This window comes from Sapajus apella, unplaced genomic scaffold, assembly GCF_009761245.1.
Source record: "Sapajus apella isolate SASKATOON/1434 unplaced genomic scaffold, GSC_monkey_1.0 scaffold73, whole genome shotgun sequence".
Taxonomy (NCBI): Eukaryota; Metazoa; Chordata; class Mammalia; order Primates; family Cebidae; genus Sapajus; species Sapajus apella.
Window position 1 is genome coordinate 8,396,690 of NW_022437013.1, and position 26,411 is coordinate 8,423,100.

The following is a 26,411-nucleotide window of genomic DNA, read 5'->3' on the forward strand; positions in this document are numbered from 1 at the left end:
AATACCATATGTTCTCACTCATATGAAGGAGGTTAAAAGTTGAGCTCATAGAAGTATAGAGTGAAATGATGGTTATTAGAGGATAGAAAGTATAGGGGGAGGGTTGCACTATTTTACATTCCCAACAGCAATATATGAGAGTTTCAATTCTTCACATCCTTCTCAACAGTTAGTATGTCTCTTTAATTATAGCCACCGTAGGGGATATAAAATGGTATTTCATCATGATTTTGATTTGCATTTCCCTAATGACTAATGTTATGAAAAATCTTTTAATGTACGTATTGGCAATTTCTTTATTTTCTTTAGAGAAATGTCCATTCAAATCCTTTAACCATTTTAGAAATTGGGTTGTTTGCCTTTTATTATTAGTCCTAAGAATTTTTTATACATTCTAGACAGAAGTCCCTTACCAGACACATAATTGGCAAATATTCCCTCCATTCTGTAGGTTGTCTTTTTGCCTTCTTGATGATATCATTTATAGCACAAAAGTTTTTAATTTTGGTGTAATCCGATTTACCTATTTTTTTCTTAAGGGTCACATGCTTTTGGTGTCATATCTATTAACAATTGCCTACTTCAAAATCACGGAGATTAATTTGTACATGTTCTCTGAGAGTTTTATAGTTTCAGCTCTTACATTTAGGTCTTTAATCCATTTTAAGTTAATATTTGTGTATGTTTTAAGAAAAGAATACAACATCTTTTTTGGGGTGTGGAGTATCCCCATTGAATTAGCTTGGCTTCATTGTTGAAAACTAACTGCCTTAAATGTGAGCATTTATTTCTAGACTCTCAATTCTATTACTTCGATCTACATGTCTCCCCTTATGCCAGTATCACAATGTCTTGTTTACTACAGCTATATAATACGCTTTGAAATTGGAAAGCATGAGTCTTCCAACTTTGTTTTTCCTCTTCAATACTGTTTTAGTTATTCTGAGTCCTTTATATTTCCATATAAAACTGTATGAACTACAAAGTTTTACTTTTAAAACATATCGGTTACCCAGCTTCTACAGGTTATAACTATACCAGATATTACAAGTTACTACTAGGAGTGCTGAAAAGAAAAGAGAAAAGAAAAGAAAAAAAGATGCACTAAGGTCATCCTTAAACTTTAGTAGCTTAAGTAAGATAAAGAATGCCCATGACTGAGGCAGAGAAAAAGAAGTAACAGCTTAGGGTGGAGCAATCCAGTGGTATTTTAGTTTGAAATCCAAGAAGCAAGCACAAGCCCTAGCAGGATTGGACATTAAGATTGGCTCTGAGGCCTCACCCAAATCTCACCTTGAATTGTAATAATCCCCATGTGTCAAGTGTTGGACCAGATGGAGATAACTGAATCAAGGGGACAGTTTACCCCATGCTGTTCTCATGATAGTGACTGAGTTCTCAAGAGACCTGATCGTTTTATAAGGGGCTTTCCCCTTCGCTCAGTACTCATTTCCTCTCCTGATGCAGTGTGAAGAGATGCATTCTGCCATAATAATAAGTTTCCTGAGGCCTTCCCAGCCATGTGGAATTGTGAGTCAATTATACCTCATTTCTTTATTACCCAGTTTTGGGTATTTCTTCATAGCAGTGTGAGAACTAATACAGTAAATTGGTATGGGGTGCTGCTGTAAATATACCCCAAAATGTGAAAGCAACTTTGGAACTGGGTAACAGGCAGAGGTTGGAATGGTTTGGGGGGCTCAGAAGAAGACAGAAAGATGTGGGAAAGTTTGGAACTTCCTAGAGACTTGTTGAATGGCTTTGACCAAAATGCTGATAGTGATACGGACAATGAAGTCCAGGTTGAGGTGGTCTCAGATGGAGATGAGGAACTTCTTGGGAAATGGAGCAAAGGTGACTCTTGCTATGCTTTAGCAAAGAGACTGGTGGCATTTTGTCCCTGCCCTAGAGATCTGTGGAACTTTGAACTTGAGAGAAATGATTTAGGATACCTGGTGGAAGAAATTTCTAAACAGCAAAGTGTACCAGAGGAAGCAGAACATAAAAGTTTGGAAAATTTGTAGCCTGATGATGTGACAGAAAAGAAAAATTCATTTTCTGGAAAGAAATTCAAGCTGGCCACAGAAATTTGTGTAAGTAACAGGAGCCAAATGTTAATCAGCAAGACAATGGGGAAAATATCTCCAGGGCATGTCAGAGACAGCCTCTCCCATCAGAGGCCTGGAAGCCTAGGAGAAAAAAATGGTTTAGTGAGTCCAGCCCAGGGCCCCCCTGCTCTATGCAGCCACAGGACATGGTACCCTGCATCCCAGCTGCTTCAACTCCAGCTGTGGCTAAAAGAGGCCAAGGTTCAGCTTGGGCCATTGTTTCAGAGCGTACAAGCCCCAAGCCTTAGTGGCTTACACATGGTGTTGGGCCTACAGGTGCACAGACGTCAAGAACTGTGATTTGGGAACCTCTGCCTAGATTTCAAAGGATGTATAGAAATGCCTGGATGTCCAGGCAAAAGTTTGCTGCAGGGGTGGAGTCCTCATGGGGAACCTCTGCTAGAGCAGTGTGGAAGAGAAATGTGGGGTCTGAGCCCCCCACACATAGTCCCCACTGGGACACCGCCTAGTGGAGCTATGAGAAGAGGGCCACCATTCTCCAGACCCCAGAATGGTGGATCCACTGACAGCTTGCACCATGCACCTGGAAAAGCTGCAGGCACTCAATGCTAGCCTGTGAAAGCAGCCAGGAGGGGGGCTGTATCCTGCAAAGCTACAGGGTCAGAGGTGCCCAAGGCTGTGGGAGCCCATCTCTTACATCAGTGTGACCTGGATATGAGACATGGAATCAAAGCAGATCATTTCAAAGCCCTAAGATTTAGCTACCCTGGTGGATTTCAGACTTGCATGGGGCCTGTAGTCCCTTTGTTTTGGCCAATGTCTCCCATTTGGAATGGTTCATTTACCCAATGCCTGTATCCCCACCATATCTAGGAAGTAACTAACTTGCTTTTGATTTTACAGGCTCATAGGCGGAATTGACTTGCCTTATCTCAGATGAGTCTTTGGACCTGGACTTTGAGTTAATGCTGGAATGAGTTAAGACTTTGGGGGACTGTTGGAAAGGCATGATTGTGTTTTGAAATGTGAGGACATGAGATTAGGGAGGGGCGAGGGGTGGAATGATATGGTTTGGCTCTATGTCCCCACCCAAATCTCACCTTGAATTATAATAATACCCATATGTGAAGGGCAGGACTAGATGGAGATAACTGAATCATGGGGTAGTTTCTCCCATGCTGTTCTCATAATAATGAGTGAGTTCTCACAAGATCTGATGGTTTTATCAGGGGTTTCCCTCTTTGCTTAGCACTCATTTTCTCTCCTGCAACCCTGTGAAGAGGTGCCTTCCACCGTGATTGTAAGTTTTCGGAGGCCTCCCCAGCCACGCGGAACTGTGAGTCAATTAAACCTCTTTTCTTTATAAATTGCCCAGTCTCGAGTATTTCATCATAGCAGCGTGAGAACAGATGAATACAGATAGGATTCAAGGAAAGTTAAGTCAAATCAATGTGTAAATAAAAGGATAAGGTAGAATAATCCAATAAAGGAAAAATTAATGATTAGAGAGTAACAATTCTCTTATATTTTTTAAATGCTTAGTTTGACAAATCATAGACTTTACTACTTAATATTAAGTTCACCTGTTTAAATGAGAAGTTACATTTTTGCAAATACAGGTTGAAAAATTCATGGTTGTAGTCTGGATCTCAAGCACAATATATTTCTTTAGTTTAAATGACTGAATCATCACTTAATCTATTGTTCTAAACTACAGGAAATGTATCCCAGAGGGAGAAAAATAACCTCTTAAGCAATGAAACCCTAAACATAAATTTATAAGAGTGATGACAAGTATACCAGTCCTATCCATGATTACCTCTTAAGTATTCATAAAGTCACGTTAAAACATTCACCTTTAACAGGCAGTAGGTGGTGGGAAAATAAAAATAATGACAAAAAAATAAAATAAAAAACATTTACCTTCAAAGATGGTAGTATAAAATAATATTTAAAATTTTGGAGAGTATAATAGATTATTCAAGGAACTAAAATTTTTTGAACTTTTTTTGCTCTGGCTCTTTGAATGGAAGGTTTCACCCATGGTTTTATATACATACTTGGAAATATATATATATGTACATATACACACACATATATAAAATGTATTTCTCTCCATTTATTTGGGTGTTCACACTTATGACAAACTTGGCACTCATCAGACTTTTAGTGCATGAGCAAAATCCAACTACATCTAGAAAGCAACATAGATTGTTAACTCTATAGCAGGTATTCTTAACCTGTTTTACTTTTATTATCTGATATTGCTGTGACATTGATTTGACAATTATCATATGGCTCTAACAGTGAAGCAAAGATAAGGCAAAGTTGAGCATTTCTTTATGTGTAAATTTCTATAAAATATTATATTTAAATTAGAATACTTCATAAACTTGGTATAATAAATGGTGGTTTGGGGGCCAGAGTTGACCTGTGAAACCAATAATTAAAACAAAAAAATACGAACAAATGCTTTTCTCAAATATCAGAAGCTTATCTCAAATAGGCCCTTGTTCATAGTCCACAATTTGAAGGGTGTGAATTTCATTTTTAATAGTTTCTGGTTTCCTAACTTAGAAATAAATCTACCCCCACAGCTAAAAAATCTGTCTCCAAATTTATACTACAGTCATAGAAAACACATTGCCTTATTCTTACCAAGGCAAGAAAAAATCAGTTATGTGGGTTAAACTACTATTTCTATCTACATTATCATGTAGGATAACAAACCCATTACTTATATTTAAAAACTTAGCAAGATAGTCCTGGTTATAAAACTATCTTATTAAGATAATAATTATATGAAACAAGTATGTTTACATATTCTGTGATAATCTATAGAAGATACTTATTTGTCCATCTAAAAACTTTAAGGCATGAAATCAATTACTACCTTTCTTGACATTCCACAGAACCTACAATTCATTCATGATATAGTTTAAGAGCATCAAGCAATGAATCTTCAGCAGTGCTTTCCATTCTTAGGCCATTTTGCTTAAAACTAACCTAAGAGGGCCTATTTTTCTTTCATTGAGTAGTTTTGAAAAATTACCTTATCTAGTAATAGTTCTTGATTATATGTGTCAAAAAAAGTAAAAGATTCATGTATTTTCCAAGCAGTTTATTAGAATTTTACTAAACCTGTTTATTCCCATGTTTTAGTATAACTTATTAAAATGTGAAACATTTTAATGCATACCTATATAAAAACTTGGATAGAACTGATATTCATGCATAATCTTAGTTAATTCCAGTAGAATTTGTTCTTTGTATCATGTCTTTGACACACCCACAGGAAAAATTTCCTAAAGTCCTTTCTGTATTCATATTTAGACTTGTTGATTTAGACTCTTGAAGATTTAAATTAAAAAGTCTTGCTCTTTGTACAAAAGTCATCAGGTTTATTAAAATTATAGAACGCATTTTTCCTCTTCATTTCAGTATAAGTATAGTTATAAAAAATAGCTATAATTTCTGTTACTTAGAAATAAAATAGAACTAGCTCTTGTTTAAAAGCTTTCTCTTTACTAATTTTTTACATATACTATCATTAAAGCTAGATATATACAGACACTAAAATGGGCCAATATTCTTCATCATTGATAAGATAAAAATGTTAAGTGAAAATAAAATATTATGGCAATTTAAAAATACGTATTTCCAAGCAAATAGTATACTAACTGGTATTTTGTATATATATTTATTAAAATCTCTAAAAATGAGTAAGAGAAACTAGAAAACTGTAGAATTCTGACATATATTTAGAAAGATGGTAAGCTCATTTTGAAACAAAATCCTTTCTTGACAATTGAGCATACTCAGCTACTAAAGGAACATAAAAGTTTTAAGGGGAACAATTACAGTTCTCCAGGTTTTAGAAAAGCAAATTAATTAAATGAAAAAGAAATATAAACTGAGCTTTGAAGCTAACACATGGACTGAATGTGAAATAGAACAGAACAAGGAAAACATAATATAAGTAAGAATTTGGGAGCACTGGGAGAGAAAACTACTAAGGCTGGTCAGATTTTACTTTTGTCCCCACATCCAACTAAGGAATACCCTGGGTACATACTAAAAAAGAATGAGAGATGATAAAGTTGGGGTAAGAAAAACTCTTGATGGCCAATGTAGAAATTCTGTGTCTGAAATTGAGATGGAAAAAAAATTAATTACATGTTTTCATTGTGCTTTTTAATTATCAGAGGGCAAATTAGTTTTATCAATACTTCATTATAATTGACATAGTATATTATTTTCAATCTCTATTCTGGACATAGTAGTAAGAGGATCTATACTCCAACTTAAATAAAATAATATAGCCAATGAAGACAATATTAATTTTTTTATTTGAATTTTAATTAAAATATAAATAGCTATATTTCAATAAGTTTTATCAATTTATTAAAACATGGGGTTCCTGGAAATGGTAAAAGAAAATTTTTTTGAATTCAACCTCTCTGCATTTCCATGAAAGACATATTAAACATCAAAATCCTCCTTGCTCTCTCTAACATTTTACTGGCAAACAGATATACCACTATTTTGCTTTTGGCTAGATTATATAAATAAGGCTGACCTATAATATATTAAATAAAAGATATTCAGATGGGTTTAAAATTGCTATCTCTTTGCAACAATAGGTGGAGTCCTTTTTCGAGGCCTCACTAAATTCTCAAATAAATTTTGACTTGTTAAAAGCCAAACTATGTGAAAGTATAAGTTATATGGTAAATCACAAATATAGTAAAATAAAGATCAAATTATAATAATTTTGTAAAGTATCAGCTCCTAAAAATGAGTAAAGTCCTTAGTTCTCACTTCTGCTTTAGGATATGAGTTAGACAATATAATTTCTTAGATTCTTTAAAAAAAAAAAAAAAAAAACATGGGCATAAATAGGAAAGGTACTATGAATTCCTCTTGAAGAATGAACTATGCTAAATACGAACCTTTTTTTCAAAATGATTTGATTGCTGTATAATTAATTACCTCTGGGCTAATATCATGATATTGAGTTGAAGCTGCCCCACATCTGAGTCCGAGTTTTGCCACCAGTTGCTCAAAATCTTTAACTTCATGGAAGCGAAAAGCTGTTTTTCCTTTGATGCTAATGATGACAGATTTGCTGGAATCATTTGTCTTATCTATAGCTAAGACCTAGGGGGTAAAAAACATAGAGGTGAATTAAATGTTCCTGTGTTGTTGACACCTTCAAGTAAAATGTGCTTGGCTTACACTTTTGTGGCCAAAAGTTTTGGTCTATAGTATGACTTATTAAGAAGGAGAGTTTGTGTACTAGTTGCACCAATCATACAAGTAACCTCAGTGGATGTTATTTCACTTCTCAAGAAAAAGGTCTGGCTAACATCTATTCTTTAAAAATGTAAAAATTCAGTATCAAATAGCAACAATTTATTTGACTTACATAAAGGGTATCAATGTTATTTTTTCTGACACAGTACACCAAAAGTGATAGTTTAAGTTTGGATATTGATGTCACAAAGTTTTGAATGATCGGCTCCATTTTGCATTAACCTAAACCTTTATCTTGTTTTTAAATTTTAAAGTTTTAACATTTTCACTTTCAGTAACAGTTGTAAGACTTTACTAAAAGGAACTGAGAATATCTCAGAAGGTTGTACTCTTATCCTGAAGAATAATTATTTTAAATTACTAAAAGGATATTGCATCTTGAGGTTTTAATAATTTATAGAATTAAAGGACGTTTTACTCTGTGAATGATAACATTTTCAAACTAAAAACTGATATGTAACCAAATTTACATTACCTCTCGTAGTGGAATGATTACACTACAGTGATTGCCATCTTGGCTAGCAAAGCAGATATAATTTTCTGAGATGCACATTTTCCCATGAGTATTGAAGTGGCTGAATGGTACCCATAAGAAACATTCATGTACTTCTTTCAAACTCTCTCCTTTGGGCAGCCTAAAAAAGGCATTAAATTGCTCACTGTGGGCTCGATTTTCTAGACCTCTGTAGGAAAGAAAAAATGGGATGAGGCACAAATGAATTCTTAGAAATGAATTCTAAGGTATACATATGCCTATATTGACTAATCTAAATATACTGTAAAGCACACAGATTAAACACTAAAAATGGTATGTTTTTCAACAAATCCTAAAATAGAAAAAATACATGGATTCCTTGCAAACTCATTTTGTTTATTTTTCTCTAATTTAGTTTTATTAGTAGATTAAAATGCACAAAAGTTAGAGATCATGTAAGTCTTCAAACTATCTCTAAGGGGTGATCTGCAAGAAGGCTACTATATTGTCACAGAGGCATAATATGTAATTATGGTTAAAACCAATCCTGGAAGACAACAATGTTCATATCTGGTTACTAGAAAATCAAGAGAGTTACCCAGTTCAAGTAAAATACAATAATGAAAATTTGTGGCATAAACATTTAGAGGGAAAGAGTAGTCCATAAAAGACAGTATTAAAAATTAAGCGAAGTAAAAATTTAAATGAATGTTTTAAACAATCCAAAGTAGAAGCATGATAAAGTAACACTGTTTATACTATGTTGGGCATAGGATAGGTGTCAATAAATACAGAGGACTTATTAACTGATAGACAAATGTGGACTTTGTGTAAAAAGCAATTGCTTTAAATGGTATAATTTTTCTAGGGACATTAAGCAATTGCATGAAGCAGCAATACCATCTAGTATAGTAAGTAAATCATGGAAGTTCTAACTCAAATCCAACAAAGCTAAAACTAAATTAATATTTCCTGCATATACTATTTAAATATGTGGTAGTTCATCATGTCTTTCAAAATACTTCTGATAAACATGAACATGAACAGAAAACCAAAACCATGTTAATTTTTACCTCAGTTAAACGGTATTTTTTTTAACCTGGGAAAGCTGATAAAACAAATAAATTGTAATTTGGTGGGCTCACTATTATTTAAATAAAATAAGGTCCATTTATGTGAATGGAAAGATGTCCATAATATAAGAGGAGAAACAAAGCAGATTGCAGAACACTGTGTGATGTTCAGACCTATTTTGCAAATATTTTTAAATTCATGCATTAAAAACCTAGAAGGACATACACTAAACTTAACTATCATTACTATGTTTCTGTATTGTTTAAACTATAAAAGAAATACATATTTGTAAAAACAATAAGCAGGGCAATAAAGATATTCCATTTTATAAAAAAGCAATTTGGAGACTAAGTCCTAGTAAATTAGTGTTTTTTTTTTAACTTACTAGAAAAAATGATGTAGATATATATGATTTTCAATGGCCTCTCCTAAAAATGCACACAGACAAAAATGGATTCATTAAATCTTAATTAAATACAGATTTGGTGATGGGTAACTCATTGATAGACAGCCTTTTAGTCTATATTTTAAGCGAAATAAAATGACAAAACAGTTTATGTTTATGGTTGCCAATCAAGGAATGAAATACAAAATAAATGCCTAGCTATAATACACAAACACGATTCTAAATCCTTATAGAATTCTATTTATAAATCATGCACACTGAGACCTAATTTTGGTAATGAAGTGTAAAAATTTATCTTGCTGATCTAACTTCCAGAAAAGCAGGGAGGCTCAAAAACAAATCCTTATGTACATGAATTTTAGGAATAGTTCAGGAACAGGCAAGAGGAACAACTGTACACAGTCAGGGCTGTGTAGTGACCATATAACATTCTAGGTCACTTGTTTTGGTTTGTCTATAGGACTTCGGCTTAGGTTCCTCTTAAACTTTCCCATATACTCTATACCTTCATCCTCTTTGCCGGAAGTTGCTTTCACTAGCTATTTCTGAATCCTCTCCTCTCCTTTTCCCCTTTGGCATGCTCATTTTAGTCAACTGTTTGGAATGTTTAGCAGGATAAAAGATATGTGGTCAGTTACAACACACCAAATATAATGACAGACAGCTATCAGACAAGTACTTCTGAAGGAGGCACTAATAATGATTAATATTTACCTCATATTTTATATTTTACAAAGTGGTTTCACACATATTGTGCTCATTCCCCATATGTGTCTTTTGAGGTAGAAATGACAGATGAGGAAAATGAGGTCCTGAGAGATTATGACTTGTCTAAGAGTTGTTCTACTTTCCCTCTAAAGTCCACGCTCCACTGACTCCACAAACTTGCCTCTTCATTTAAAAAAAAAGTTTTCTATAAGTAACACAGTCTGTTTAACCATTTCATACCCAAACTGTCTAGACTATTCATAGAGAAATTTGGAGTTAGACTAACCACACACACAAATCTCTGCATTTCTAAACGTATTCCAGGACAAGTCCTATCTGAATCTAAAAAAATAATAATTTTCAAACCTAACTTCTATTATTTCTTACAATTAAATTCCATGGAGAGAAGGGCACTATTTATGCAATGCATTTGAACAAACTCACAAAACACACACACAAACATGATCAACTCCAAAAAAACGTATCATATAACATAGAAGAGTTAACTTTTAATGCTAAGCAATACTATCATTCTTACGGTCAAACAATACTTTGAAAAGTAAAAATTAAGCTTTGAATACCTTTTGGTGATTTGTAGAGGATTATAAAGGACTGGGTCATTATCAAATGTTTCCTTATCAAAAAGTCTTCTAATGGCATAGTTTGCCAGCTGTTCCATAAGAAGGTATGTTTGGTTAATATGCAAAAACATTGAAAAGTAGTGATTCTCTCCTTGGGAACACACATGAATACTCTCTGTCAGTATGACATTTGAAGTCTTTTCAAGTTTTGAGACTTCATCCCAGGAGATAATGAGTTTTACTGCAAATAAGAGGTATAAGCACGTATGATTAAATTCTCATACTGATTTATGTTCATTAATCAGGTATTTTGAAACAATAGTTAACCCCTTGAAAAATACTATAAACAGCTAAAATAGTTTCAAGACTAGTTAAAATTTTGAAGCATCAACATGAACGTGCAAGAATTGGTGATTGCAGGAAGAGATCTAATTTTAAATAACTTCTTTCGAGATACAGTCTCACTCCGCTGCTCAGACTGGAGTGAGGTGATGTGATCATGGCTTACTGCAGCCTTGACCTCCCAGGCTGTAGTGATCCTTGCATCCCAAGTAGTCTCCTCAAGTAGCTGGGACTACAGGCATGTGCACCATGCCCAGCTAATTTAAAAATTGTTTTGTAGAGACAGAGTCTCACTATATTGCCTAGGCTGGTCTTGAACTCCTGGTCTCAAGTGATCCTCCTGCCTTGGCCTCCCGAAGTGCTAGAATTATAGTCCTGAGCCACTGTGCCCAATGTAATTTTAAGTAAGACAGTGTGGTGATTCCTTAAGGATCTAGAACCAGAAATACCATTCAACTCAGCAATCCCACTACTGGGTATATACCCAAAGGATTATAAATCGATCTGTTATAAAGACACATGCACATGTATGTTTATTGTGGCACTGTTTACAATAGCAAAGACTTGGAACCAACCCAAATGCCCATCAAAGATAGACTGGATAAAGAAAATGTGGCACATATACACCATGGAATACTATGCAGCCATCAAAATGATGAGTTCATGTCCTTTGCAGGGACATGGATGAATCTGGAAACCATCATTCTCAGCAAAATGACACAAGAACAGAAAACCAAACACCACATGTTCTCACTCATAAGTAGATATTGAACAATGAGAACACATGGACACAGGGAGGGGAACATCACACACTGGGGTCTGGTGGGGGGTGGGGGCCCAGGAAAGGGATAGCAGAGAGTGGGGAGATTGGGGAGGGATAACACTAGGAGAAATACCTAATGTAGGTGACAGGGGGATGGAGGCAACAAACCACCATGGCAAGTGTATACCTATGTAACAATCCTGCATGATTTGCACATGTACCCCAGAACTTAAAGTAAAATTTAAAAAATGAAAAAAATTACATCTATGTGTGTGTGTGTGTGTGTGTATGTGTGTGTGTGTGTGTGTGTGTGTGTGTGTGTGTGTGTATTCCAAAAGGAAAGAATAAATAGAAAGCCTTTCTTTAAAAGTTTCTACATATACATTAAAATATACAAAATCTCCCAATTCTAACTTTACAATTCTAAGTTGTAACATAACCAGGAACGTACGACTAGCTACTAATAAAAATAATAATTTTTAAAAAAATGATTCTAATTTGGTATTTAAATCTATTTCTTTACATAATTACAAAATTATATAACTACCAATATAAAAGCTGTTCATATGCATGCTATCAATAGTACTGTTTGATTCTTCTTTGTGGCTACAAAGTGAGATGTGGGCCATTAGGTACTATGGCCACTATATTTAAATTGTATGTTTAAAACAGATTAAAACACAGACTAAAGCAAGTAGATAGTTTATAACAAGGAATTGAAAACAGTCATATGCTAGATCATCGTCATCATTTAATACTGACTCACTTCCCACAATATGCAAGGCATTCTATATACACTTCTAATGGTTTTATGTTAAGCAACCAGTCTTAAAAGGATTATATCCCTAGATGAAATAAACTTTTTATTGTACAGTTTAATTACCTTTAATATCAATCCTATTATTTTATTTATAACCTAACACCATTAGAGTTGATAGGTCATACAGCAAGTTCAAGGCTATGGTAAGCAATAGAAACCACTTACTTTCTGATCCCAACAAAAAAGAATAGAAGCTCAGAAAGTTGGTGCTAAGGTAAAGCCAACCCTGACAAGGAACCCGTCCTTTCCAATAACTGCATGAATAATAGGTCACTAACTTCTCCTGCTCTGGTAAACCAAAACATTTTTCAAATTTCAAAAGGGCTTCTCGAAATTTCTCAGGATCATCTTCTTTTGCAAAACAATGTTTTCCCTCTTCAACAATTAATCCCTAAAGGAGAAAAAATTTTTTCTGAAAATTCATCATCACCTACCAACAAAAATATATTTCATACATTCAAATGGTTGAATACAACTGTACAGTCAGCCCTCCATATCCATGGGTTCCTCATCCGTGGAGTCAACCAACCAGGGATTGAAAATATTTGGGAAAAAAATTCTATAAAGTTCCAAAAAGCAAAACTTAAATTTGCCATGCACTGAGTACTATGCAGAGTCCACTCAAATGTAGTGATGTATATGCATTGTATTAGGAATGAGTAATCTAGAGATGACTTTAGGTATATAGGCGGATGTACATAGGTTATATGCAAATACTATGCCATTTTACATTAAGAGACTTTAACATCTGTGAATTTTGGTATCTACAGTGGGGGCCAGAACCAATCCCCATGGTTACCTAGGGACGACTGTATATATCTATACATGTACATATATCATATGTGTGTATATACATAATTCTCTTAGGACAAAGGCAAGTAGATTTTCTTCAGTTTTGTACTTTGGTTTTCCCTAATGCCTCACAAGGAGCTACTACAAATACAGGTGCTAAATATCTTTCTTTGACTAAACAAAGGGTTTACTCAACTCAAAACTCAAGAGATGTTGAAATTAAAATGTCCCTAAGAGCACTCACAAGGGCACCAAAGACAATGAAAGGGGAAAAAGCTAAATGCAGCTCACGTGAAAATATATAAAATTCTGTAAATAAGATGTCAGTAACTGGTACCTAAAGAATAACCAGTATGTGTTAAGAGAATATTTCAATATCTATCAATCTCCTCCTGTGCTAAAGACTTTACAGTTTTCTTTGGCACATTGATTCTGAAATTCATATGTGTGTTTCTACCAATCCTGAAAGGTGCCAGTGAAACAATGACCTTCCATGCAAACTTTGATCTTCATATATGAGGGTCACAGACTTTGGTATTCCATCTACAAGATATATCCATGTCACTTACTCTTATTTTTCCTTGTACAAAATTAGTAATATCTTCATTTGAATCAAATACAGATAAGGTCTTCATGATATTTTGTTCCAACCAATCCCAATGCTTGGTTATTTCTTCTCTGTTGGCTCCTGATTAATAACACAAGAAAATAAAACACTCAAGGAAAACCCCACAACACAACTGCTCTTGTTACTTAAAAGTTTAGTTTAAAAAGAAATAAAAATATCACTTTAAAAAATGATGGTCATAAAGGAATAAAAGGATTACATTTATTCTCTACTTTATCCCTATATGTGGGCATGAACAGTATTTCTCATTATAAATAGAAATAAAACATTTAATGAAAGCTGAGTAAAGTAAATTCAGCTCACGAGAAAATATATAAAATTCTGAAAATAAGATGCTAGTTACTAGTGGCTAAAGAATAACCAGCATCTTTTAAGAGAATATGTAGAGTACCAGAAAATACATAATGCATAATTCAATCCTTGGTCTCTAAATAATGCAATTAGTACCGTGTCTACAATATGTGTGGCTGAAACCAGCATGTATGTAACAATCCTACACATGCTAAGTAAATGTAGATTTCAACTGTGGCCACTCTACTTGTTTCAGAAGCCATGAAACCTTTGTTCGGAGTCACCCCATTCATCAAAAGACTTAATAAACTTACAGAAATTTCATAAAGGAGGTTAGAAATTCTGTAGCAAGGTTAAACCCATGTGACCTGCTGAATCAGTGTTAGGAGGCTTGCTGAGGGTGAGATGAAATATTATTAGCCCTAGTTGCTTTGGCTTGAAGAATATTTCAGTATCTATCAATATCCCCCTATCACTCACATACCTTTAAAGTCTTTTCAGCACTCTGGATTATATGAATTTCAAAAGAAATATGCTGACTTTTTAGTATATTTTTAAATATATAGAGACTTGCATATTAAAAATTTTGTTGACATTGCAAATGGCCTATTTCCTACAATCCAATTAGAATTTTATTCATGTTACTAAGTCACCATACCAAGAATAATAACTTTAATGATCCACAAATAAAAGCCAAGGGGAAATGTTAAGGCCTTAAGTTTGATTCTTTTGGTATAAGGGAGCTTCATTAGTAGGTAACTACTATATTTCTGCATCAGGTTAATTTGGGGAAATAGGTTATATAATCATTTTTTAAAAAAATAATTTTTACTAACAAAAGTTGAGGTTACAGAATTCTCATGAGGTCAGCAGGTATAATGTCATCCTCATTTAGGTTAAATGACATTCAATTTAAGAGAGTCAGGAGAAAAGACTCACTGGCAACTCTAAAAGAAATTTAGGGAGAAATATAAAAAGCAAGCCACACATCCTAAAAAATTATATGCTGTATGTTCACATGTATGAATGTTCCAGAAACTCATGTACTTTTGTTCTTTTTTTTTAAAGTATAATATATCTACTTAAGAACAGAGTGGGAAAAGACAGAAAGGCAGTTTTTCAATACCAAAAGGCTAGAAATCTGGGATTCTAATTTAGACCAACATTATAACAGCATCACAAAAGGAAGTAAGAAACTGTCAATGCAGATTTTTAAAAATTCATTTTGACTTGCTTTATTAGGAAGAATTATTCTAATTCCTTTTCTACACATAATATATAAGTGGAAGCATCTGAACCACCCTGGCATGAATGAATATGTAGCATTAACTGTAAGACATTCCTTTATATTTCAAGGATATGATGCTTTTTCTGAGAAGATGGGTGTGTGAATAAAAAAGGTTTAATTTTCCAGGCTTATGCTTCCTTAGGGGACAACCTTTATGTTTTGCACTCACAGATAACTTCAGATTCTTCTCATTTGAGTTATTAGAAATGAAACAATTTATTTCATAGGGAAGTACCCATCTTCCCAGTAGTTGGATAAAGCAGAAGTTAAAGAAAGGAGTCATATAGTAGTAACAGTGAGCAAAATCTGTTCAGAATCAGCCCTGCTAGACCACATGCTTCAGGTACCTCACACCAATGGATTTTTTTAAAAAAACTAATAACCCAGATCCTTTAAAAATAAAAATAGGTCTTAATATTCTCTCAAAGTCAAGTTGCACATGTAACTTGTTTTTAAATCCCCAAACAACTACAGAGCATAGATAAATATAAATACTCAGCTTTTTAGTAACCTTATTTAATTTTAATTATGTTTTAAAAATCATACTTACCACATGCAATTGACAAGTAAACTTGAGAATCTGGGGTCTGGTGTAGGATGCGAAATGGAGCTACTTTAGCAGTAGAGTCTAAGACTGAATCAAGAGTCCCAACCAGAAGCCCTGTTGTAATAGAATGATGTTGAAATAAGGACTTTACAAGAGATAAATCAAATCACTTCATATAACAAACTAATAAATTTATTTTAAAATATTCTAGCCCAAAGAGTCCTTACGGAGATTTTTCTTAAAGGAAAAATGTATTTGGGATAAAGAGATTACAGTATGCCAATGTGAGTAGTATCTGAGAAAATTATCTTTTCAATAAAAGTTAAATCAGCTTCAATTGTCCAAGTCTCAAAATACATCTGCAGAACTTATATATCTCGTTCATAAGGTTGTATATATAATAGATAAGAATGTAGGATCTAGTGCTATAGACTACTAGGTTTAAATTCTGGCTCTGTCACTTGCTTGTGTCAACTTGAGCAAGTTAAAGTACTTACCCTTTCTGTATCCTCATTTGCAACATAAGGTTAAAACAGAGCCTAATATAAAGGGCTGTTACAAAGAATAAATGAGTTGTTACATTTAACACACTTAAAACAATGGTTAGCTACAATATAACACCCAATATTAATTAATAATATTATAATTTAAGAAAATCTTAGATATTTAAACAAGATAAAACCTTGATTAAATAAAATGCTTCTGTAGAGGGATTTTCTTTTCAACAATTCTTAATTCCTCAATTAGGAATTCAAGGCTCTTGATCAATTAGTTTCAGTTTAATCATCTAATTATATTTCCTACTATTTCCTAGAACAAAGTTCACTGTTTTCTTAAACAATCAGCTAATTTTTCCCATAGGGTCTTTGCTAAGCAATTATCATTTTACTTAGAAATACTAATGAAAAAAAGAAATGCTAATGAAAGTTTTCTAGCCCAATCCAGCTAATCTGAATTCTACACTTTCTTCCAGACCCGCTTCCCCTATGAAATCCCCACTGGCAATTGTAAGCAATAATACTTTCCCTTTTCTCTGAATATTCATAGCACTTAAAGTCTATACAGGTTGAGTATCCGTTATATGAAATGCTTGGTACCAGAAGTGTTTCGGATTTCAGATTTTTTCAGCTTTTGAATTAAGTGCATATGCATACTGAGACACCTTGGGGATGGAACCCTGGTTTGAACATGAAACATATTTGTTTCACATATACCTTATATATATAGTATGAAGATAATTTTATACAATATTTTAAATAATTTTATGCATGAAACAAAGTTATGACTGCATTTTGACTGCAACCTGTCACAAGAGGTTAGGTGTGAAAATTTCTCATTTGTGGCATCATGTCAGCAATCAATGTTTTGGAGTTCAGAATATTTCAGATTTTTCATTTTCAGATTAATGATGTTCAACTCGTACTACACAACCTAGCATATATTAGCCTGGTTTTTATAACTACTTTCTAAGAGTTTCATGTACACAAATTTTGTCTCCTTATCTAGATTATTTGTCCTCTGAGGTCAACAACCATGTCTTCTATCTCTGTGTTTATATCCATAACTTTCAACATACTGCTGGGAACAATAAGGATATAGTTTGTTGATCTCATGATTAACTATATCAGTGGGATGGCTGGAATATATAAATTGACCTTTCTTTTCTGGAAGCTCTGATTGGTTGATTGTTGGTTTTGCTTTATGAGGCATTTCCCTTTAATTTAGCATGCAGATTTTTAAGAAAAATTTAAGTCAATTATAAATCAGGCTTTTCGCTCTCTTCCCATCTTTACCCACTTAAAAAGAGTTAAGATTTTAAGCAAGATTTGAATGAGAATATAGATAGATTGGCAGATGTGAGATTAGGAAGTTATACGTATGGAGGGAGTAAATTAGAAGAGTAGGAGATAAGACACAGACATAAAGAGCTGAAAGGAAAGGGTAGGAGAGTAGATATAGAAATTGATAAAAAGTAAAAACCAGGGTCACAAATGCAGCATAGTATCAATTAGCAATTTGTCAGAGGATTTTGATAGTGAGGGCAAAGTTCAAGAAAGATTTTGGCAATGGCAATATGTGCAGATTACAGAGGTAAGAAGTTATCTAATATGAATAAAAAGTTAGGATATGAATTGAAGTTTTTAAAAAATAGAAATGAAAAACCTGACAAATATTATGAAATAGGACATACTGGGGGAAAGAGAATGGGAATGAGGACAAGAGAAACAGGAAATAATTTTACTTCAACTAATGAGGGAATTACTGATGGGTTTGGAGATAAAAGGAAAAATAATTCTATCACTTTTAGCACTGAAATAGTGACTATGAGAATGTTTTCAATTTGAAGACAGGAATGTGGAAATACTCAAAAAAAAAAAAAAAAAAAGGATAAAAGAGTAGTAGCAACAGACAACCAAAAGAGCTCTCTCTCTCAGAATTACGTACATAAATGTGTGTGAATATAAATAAATATAATAATTTGTCAAATTTGTTAAAATAAGGGAATTATAATTTCAAATGAAGGCATTCTATTGAATACAGGACAGCTTTAGCAGGCAATAGATAAAGAAAAAAGATAACTATCTTTTTGAAGATATTGTTTAAAGATTAACAGTGGCTATGTGGATGTGAGAGGAGTAGTCAAAATCACTGACAACAAAGGTCACTTTTTGGCATCAGAAATGTTCACAAGATTATAAGTGCCTTGCACTATGTAGAAAGGAAATTGCTCAGTTTTTTCTAAGTGTGAAATCAGGCAATTAGTATAAAGTTATGCAACAAATAATTTGGAAGCTAGTGGTAAACTACATTTGTAGTCACTTGGGGAACTCTTCCAGCTCATTAAGCTGTAATCATCATCAAGTCCCTGCAAGTCATTCAGAAATTAATATGTACCAATTTCTGGGTTCTAAATACTCCCTCCTGGAGTATTTTAAAGTAAATTCTAGACATTGTGTCATTTCATCCATAAATAATTCAGTATCTTTTAGTTTATTTTAAAAGGTCCTCAGAGGCCGGGCTTGGTGGCTCATGCCTTGTAATCCCAGCACTTTGGGAGGCCAAGGCGGGTGGATCACCTGAGGTGACCAATATGGTGAAGTCCTGTCTCTACTAAAACTACAAAAATTAGCCAGGCGTGGTGGCATACAGGATTAGGTCCCTGTAATCCTGGCTACGCAGGAAGCTGAAGTAGGCTTGAACTGGGAGGCGGAGGTTGCAGCGAGCTGAGATCATGCCACTGCACTCCTCCCTGGGCAACAGAGCGAGACTCCGTCTCAAAAACAAAATAAAAATAAAAATAAAATGTCTTCAGTTGAATCTAACATGCAGCCAGTATTGAGAACACTGATCTATGGTATTAATTGTCCCTTCCAATTTTTAGACAGCTGCAAATTTGATAAACATTTCTTTTTTGTATTAGGTCAATGGTAATGATAAATAGGGAGGGCAATGGGCTGAGTGCTAGAGGAAAGACCATTAAAACAGCCACAGCTTGAAAATAGTACTCATTATCAATGTGCTAGTTTAGTACACAAACTAAAGCGTCCTTAAGTTTGACAAATGGCTCTTTCTGTTTGTAAACTGGATTGAGGGCACTGTGTAAGGGCACACTGCTCTAGCTGCAGAAGAGTCATGTAATGAACTTCCAAACCAGATTTATTTCCATTCTAAGTATAATTACAAACAAGATTTATTTCCATTCTAAGTAAAATGTTCAATTATAAATTTTGTCCATGGCAATGATTGCTGGAACCTTCCAGCAGATTCTGTATCTTGTCATGAGTTGTCATGCATACAAAGTCAAACAAGTACACCTTTACTGAACTTTTTATAATCTCAGCTTCATTAAATGTTAATGAACAAACTAAGTAGTAAACTGCCAATACACTTACCAGGAAATACATTCAAATAAGAGAAAGTAGTGTGCTCAATAAAGGCTGTGGATTTTCCTGATTCTATTAGTTTCCTACCAGATCTAAGTCCTTAAAATGAGACTAAGAATGCTTATTTTGGAATAATTCAATAGCCACAGCTGGCATTTTGAAAGCTGCCAACTTTATACTAAGAGCTTTGGAAAACAGTTAATAAAAATAATTCTTCTTTTGTACTGTTTTCCCTCTCCCTGTATTCTTTTAAAGACACTTACTTGAAAACTGCATATATAAAACCATTCATTTCCTTCCCTAACTGAAATCATTTTTCCATTAAAGGATTTAGAATTTTTTTAGGGATATCATAAGCAACAGATTACAATGTCTTGTGGGAAAAAATAAATGAATTATTAATCGAACCCAGTTATATTTCTAAATATTGAAACATAGGAAAATATGAGAATTGGTACTATATTTACAGCCACTTCTTACTCTTCAAGACTTACGCACCAATGGACAAAAAGAGTAACCCTCAGAAAAGCAAAGAAATTGCAACATCTGAATTTCTAAGTACAAAACAGTAAGCAAGTATGACAGCAAATGAATAAACTCATATACCGTGTAGTATTTTTAAACATTATTTAGAAGAACTAAACCAGGCACATCATTTTGGTTAGTTTAAAACAAGAGGGCAACTACTATTATTATAATAGTCAGAAAATGTGTTTACACCTTGTTTTATTTATTTACTTATTTATTTAGAGGCAAGGTCTCACTCTGTCGCCCTGCCTGAAGTGTAGTGGCGCAATCTCAGCTCACTGCAGTTTGCACATCCCTGGCTCAAACAATCTCCCACTCACCCTAGCCTTCTGTGTAGCCGAGACTACAGGGCCACACCACCATATCCAGCTAATTTTGTTTATTTTTTTGTAGACACAACATCTTACTATGTGGTCAAGGCTGGTTTCCAACTCCTGGGCTCAAGCAATTCCTCTGCCTTGGCCTCCCAAAGGGCTGAGACTACAGGCATGGGTCACTGTGCCCGGCCCTATACCTTGTTTTCAAACTTCGCTTCTTTATAGTGTAGTAAGGGAGGGGGAAAGGGGCAAATCATACCGTGTATTCCTCTCTCTCTCTGGAACATTTTGTTCTCTGAAATCAAGTAAAAAATTACCTTTAAATATCTCTTTGCATAAGAAAGGGCAGCCTTGCAGATTTTGAGAAATAAAGCATGGCCAATGTCATCACTTTTCAGTCTTTTTTTTTTTTTTTTCATTAGAATGAAATCTACTTGATAGCAAATATTAGTTTTTTGCTTAGATATGCAGTCAATAATCTTTCCACTGCTACGAAAAATAAAAGGGGGAGGTAACACTAATCATCCTTCATTTTCAAAATCTCCTACAATGTTGCCTTTTCTCATTCTGAGATCTTTAAAGGTAATTTGTTACTTGATTTCACAGGGACCAAGATGATCCAGGGAGGGAGGGGAGCACACAATGTGATCTACCCTCTCTAGGGGTTGCCCTATGTGATCTTCTTTTCAATACACCAAAATGTTCATTTATTTGGCTTATAATTTGAAACACTTCTAGTGGATATCTGATAGATTACTGACAATTTGCCTAATTTTATCATACTTAATTGTTCTGGCTCACAGCAGGATGGAATATCTTGTGGGATTTTTGTTATACATGGGATCTTCTTTGTCCACTGAAAGAGCAGTGGACTCAAAAAACAAAGGTTTAATTCTTATGTCCCTTTAATTCTCTATCTCTGGTTTTCCTCTGGTATAGATTAAGATATTGCTTTTCCTAGTTGCTAAGTGCATCATATATTGAGTTTCATATTTTCAACTCCACGTAAATGAATCTAGAATATTTACTGTGTTCCCAACAACTGTTATTTTTTGCTTTTGCACTATCACATTATTCCTCCCACTTAGAATGCCGCCCTGCCTCCCTGCCGCCACTTCTACCAAACCACCTCCCAGATATTGTTAGTACTCATAGATGGATGATTTAATTCAAAGCAACCCAAACTGGTTTTTGGCAAGAGACTTCACAGATGACATGCTGGAACTTTGCCACCAGTACACCACCTATTATTAATCACTGCTTTTAGGAAATCTTTGTATCTTTAACAGGATTTTGGATAAGCATACTTTACAAGGCAGCTGGCCTTGGAAAATTGCTTTGGGGGTTTCCCTGCATTTTGGAGATTTACAAGCCAACAGAACAAGGCTGCTATTATTATTGACTATACTAGCAAAAGTATTTGTTTGCTTACTTATCAACTGTCTGACCCATCACATTATAAACTCTGTAAAGGTTGGAACTATTCCTGTCTTTTTTTTTTTTTTTTTTTTTGAGACGGAGTTTCACTCTTGTTACCCAGACTGGAGTGCAATGGCGCGATCTCGGCTCACCGCAACCTCCTCCTCCTGGGTTCAGGCAATTCTCCTGCCTCAACCTCCTGAGTAGCTGGGATTACAGGCACGCGCCACCATGCCCAGCTAATGTTTTGTATTTGCAGTAGAGACGGGGTTTCACCATGTTGACCAGGATGGTCTCGATCTGTTGACCTCGTGATCCACCCGCCTCGGCCTCCCAAAGTGCTGGGATTACAGGCTTGAGCCACGGCGCCCGGCAATTCCTGTCTTTTTTTGTTTTTTCAGATGAGCCTCACTCTTGTCACCCAGGCTGGAGTGCAGTGGTGCGACGTCGGCTCACTACAACCTCCGCCTCATGGGTTCAAGCAATTCTCTTGCCTCAGCCTCCTGAGTAGCTGGGACTACAGGTGCGTGCCAAGACACCCAGCTAAGTTTTGTATTTTTAGTAAAGATGGGGTTTCACCATGTTGGCCAGGCTGGTCTCAAACCCCTGGCCTCAGGTGATCTGCCCGTCTCAGCCTCCCAAAGTGCTGGGATTACAGACGTGAGCCACCACACCTGGCTGGAACTATTCCTGTCTTATTCACCACTGTATACTCAACACCCAGGACAAGGGCCAGCTACCACCCTATTTTTCTGCTTCCCTTCACAGAAAAACTCCTAGAAAAAATTGTATGTATTCACTCTGTTCCCAAGTATCTGTTTGGTTCATATACTCTAATACTACAAGTCTCTGCTCATAGCTCACCCTAAGAGGCCTTCCCAGATCAATTTCTCTAATATACCAACTCCCTCCCCTCTCTATCATGATACCTTACTTTATTTTTCTTCATATTGCTTATCACCACCAGTCATATCATATATTATTTGTTTATTTGCCTCCCCCAACTGGAGTATTAGCCCCATGAGAGTAGAACTTTGTTTTTTTCATTGCTTTATCTCCAGCATTTAAAACAGTACATGGTTTTTAAAAGGCACTCAGTAAATATCTGTTGAATGAAAGTATTGCATATCATTACATTTAGGATTTACTCTTAACTTTTGTGCTCAGATAGCAGTAGCAAAATGTGGAAAACTGGGCAAACATTCTAACATAAAGGAATATAAAATCTGTCATAGCTCTACAGCAATGTGGCAAACATTATGCCTTTTATTTTTAAAAATATTTTTAAATCTCACTGTGTTGTCCAGGCTGGCCTCGAACTCCTGGGCTCAAGCAATCCTCCCACCCCAGCTTCCTAAGTAGCTGGAACTACAGGTGTGCACCACCGCACCTGGCTGCTTTTTATTTTTATTTTTAGCTTACCTTATAGCCATAAGCCTTCCACAACTGTTCACAAACAGCATGAGTTTTCACCATTTGAATAATTATTTCTTTTCAAGTATTGTTTTGAAAAATATTACTAAGGTAACCAAAGTTATATATATTCTTTATCACCACTCAGTAAGACAAGTGATGCTGATATCTTGTGGAAGTACTGTTTGAACACTTCTAGATTTTGGGTGATGACAGGTCAAAAGGAAATGATGTCATGATAAGTTATTCTAATTCTTGTGCATTACTCTGATTATAAACCATAAATGCATAATCACTATAATACTCAAATTCTTCAATTATTAACTATCAGTGTTTTGCTTTTGTAGGGATATCATTGCATATCAGATATAATCTATGTTAGCACTCCAAATCAATTTCTATATATGACATGGGGAAAGTAATTACTAGGGAAAATGGCATAAATATACAGCCCCTTTGGTCTTCAGGCCCGGAAAACGGCATTTTAATGTCTTTCTCCTTCATTAATAGATAAATGTCAAGTATTTGTATAGTTGCTCACAAGTTTCAAAACTCATTTGACCTACATAAAAATGCTATGAGGTAGAGAAGACAACCTTTATCCCCATTTTATGGATGAAGAAACTAAGCCTTTATAAAATAATTATAGCTGAATAGAAACATAAAACTATCAAAAAATCAAGGAAGATAAAAGAAGCAGGGTTAATGGACAAGTGGAATAACTGAACGTGGTGGTAAATTCATATATTTGTGAATGTTGGCTTGTAGTTGGTTTATTTATTGATTACTATTATTATTTGAGATGGAGTTTCCCTGTGTTATCCAGGCTGGAGTGCAGCGGTGTGATCTCGACTCAGTGCAGCCTCCACCTCTTGGCTTCAAATGATTCTCCTGCCTCAGCCTCACCAGTGCCTGAGACTACAGGCACCCACCACCATGCTGGGCTAATTTTTGTATTTTTAGTAGAGATGGGGTTTCAACGTGTTGGCCCGGCTGGTCTCAAGCTCCTGACCTCAAGTGATCTGCCCACCTCGGCCTCCCAAAGTGCTGGGATTACAGGTGTGAGCCACTGTGACCAGCTTGGTTTGTTTGTTTATTTATTTATTTATTTATTTATCCATCCATCCATCCCATAGGGCAATACCTAGGGAGGACAAATCACACTGTATTCCTCTTCCCAATCACACTGTATTCTTTTCCCTCCCTGGAACATTTTGCTCTCTGAAATAAAGCAAAAAAATTACCTTTAAAGATCTCTTTGAATAAGAAAGGGCAACCTTGTAGGAGATTTTCAGAAATAAAGGATGGTCAATGTCATGCCTTTTCAGTTTTTTTTTTTTTTCTTTTTTCATTAGAATGAAATCTACTTGATAGCAAATATTAGTTTTCCACTTACGTATACAGTCAATAATCTTTCCACCATTAAAAAAAAAGGTAGGTGGTAACACTGATCATCCTTCATTACTCAAAACCTCCTACAAAGTTGTTCTTTCTCATTCAGAGATCTTTAAAAGTAATTTTTAACTTGATTTCACAGGGACCAAGATGTTCCATAGAGGGAAAGGAGCACATAGTGTGATCTGCCCTCTCTAGGGGTTGCCCTATGGGATTTTCTTTTTAATAAGCCAAAATGTTAACTTATTAATTGTCTGTGTGTGTGTGTGTGTGTGTGTGTGTGTGTGTGTGTGTGTGTGTGTGTGTGTGTGTGTGTGGTGTGTATATGGGGGGGTAGATCTTTCCTTACCTAAAATGAAATGCCATGCTTACCATTTGGGCACCCTCATCTCAGTAGAATGTTACTTAGAAGGCCAAAATTTTTTTATCAGATGCCTCCTTTGTAAGCATGAAATGCAGGGATATTTTGTTAATAAATATCTCATGTGAACATTTTCAGCATTGGACTCTTTGAGTCTGGGGTGGGGAAATAGGAGAGAGCTTTGTATTTTCAAGGGATGGTCATTAAGAGGTTTTTAAAAGCCTACCTTATTGTTTATTATGTATGTGTTTATGACAAATTGTTTACACAGTGATTTGCAGAGTCCATATAAATATTATAAAATAAAAAGCTTATTTCAAATATTATCATATTCTAGTTTTTACAGATGATCTAATTTCAAAGTAATGGTACCAAGATGAAAAAGGAACTAAGAAACAGAATGTCTAAAAATCCTCCATTTTAATAAGTTTTATTTCCTAGCTTTGTTCTATACCACACAAAAAAGATCTGCTGAGGGAGCATATCAATCTAACACCCAAGAACCTGCATACACTATTCAGATATGAAAAATTCAAAAGTAAAATACTCTAAAAACTACATAAATGAAGGCCTCCTGATTGGCAGATCTTCCTAAATCCCATATTCTAGAGTACTAAGTAGAATGTAGCCCCATAGCTCCACTCATGTAGTAGTTCCCATCTGCCAAGCAAAGCAAATTGATTTGTGCTTAATAAGACAAATATGCATAAATTAGTTTTAACTCTATAAAACCAGGTCCTAAACGTAGGTACCATAGAAAAATCATTATTAGCTAGGAGAAGCAGGGATAACATAAGGGGGACCATAAAATCCAGAAGGGTGGATTATTCTCTAAATGAAGGAAAATTACTTTACCTATAAAACAGCCTCTGTATAACAAAAATTTCCACAAGATAGTCCATCCTGCTGTTAGCCAGAAAAATTAAGTAAGATAAAGTTTGGCAGATGGTCAGTAATTTATCAGATATCCACTAGAAGTGTTTCAAAAATTTAG

General features: G+C 34.8%; 1 protein-coding gene across 2 annotated transcripts in view; it reads right to left on the reverse strand.

Moving 5' to 3' along the window:
• TBC1D8B (TBC1 domain family member 8B) overlaps positions 1-26,411 on the reverse strand; it is a 64,629-nt gene that overhangs the window by 34,348 nt on the left and 3,870 nt on the right. For both annotated transcript variants that reach the window (XM_032250920.1, XM_032250919.1), the window contains exons 2-7: positions 16,104-16,214; positions 13,916-14,034; positions 12,720-12,945; positions 10,630-10,870; positions 7,861-8,068; positions 7,062-7,229 (exon numbers count right to left, since the gene is read on the reverse strand). In XM_032250920.1, the coding sequence (XP_032106811.1) occupies positions 7,062-7,229; positions 7,861-8,068; positions 10,630-10,870; positions 12,720-12,945; positions 13,916-14,034; positions 16,104-16,214 (1,073 nt within the window). The remainder of the gene's footprint in view (positions 1-7,061; positions 7,230-7,860; positions 8,069-10,629; positions 10,871-12,719; positions 12,946-13,915; positions 14,035-16,103; positions 16,215-26,411) is intronic.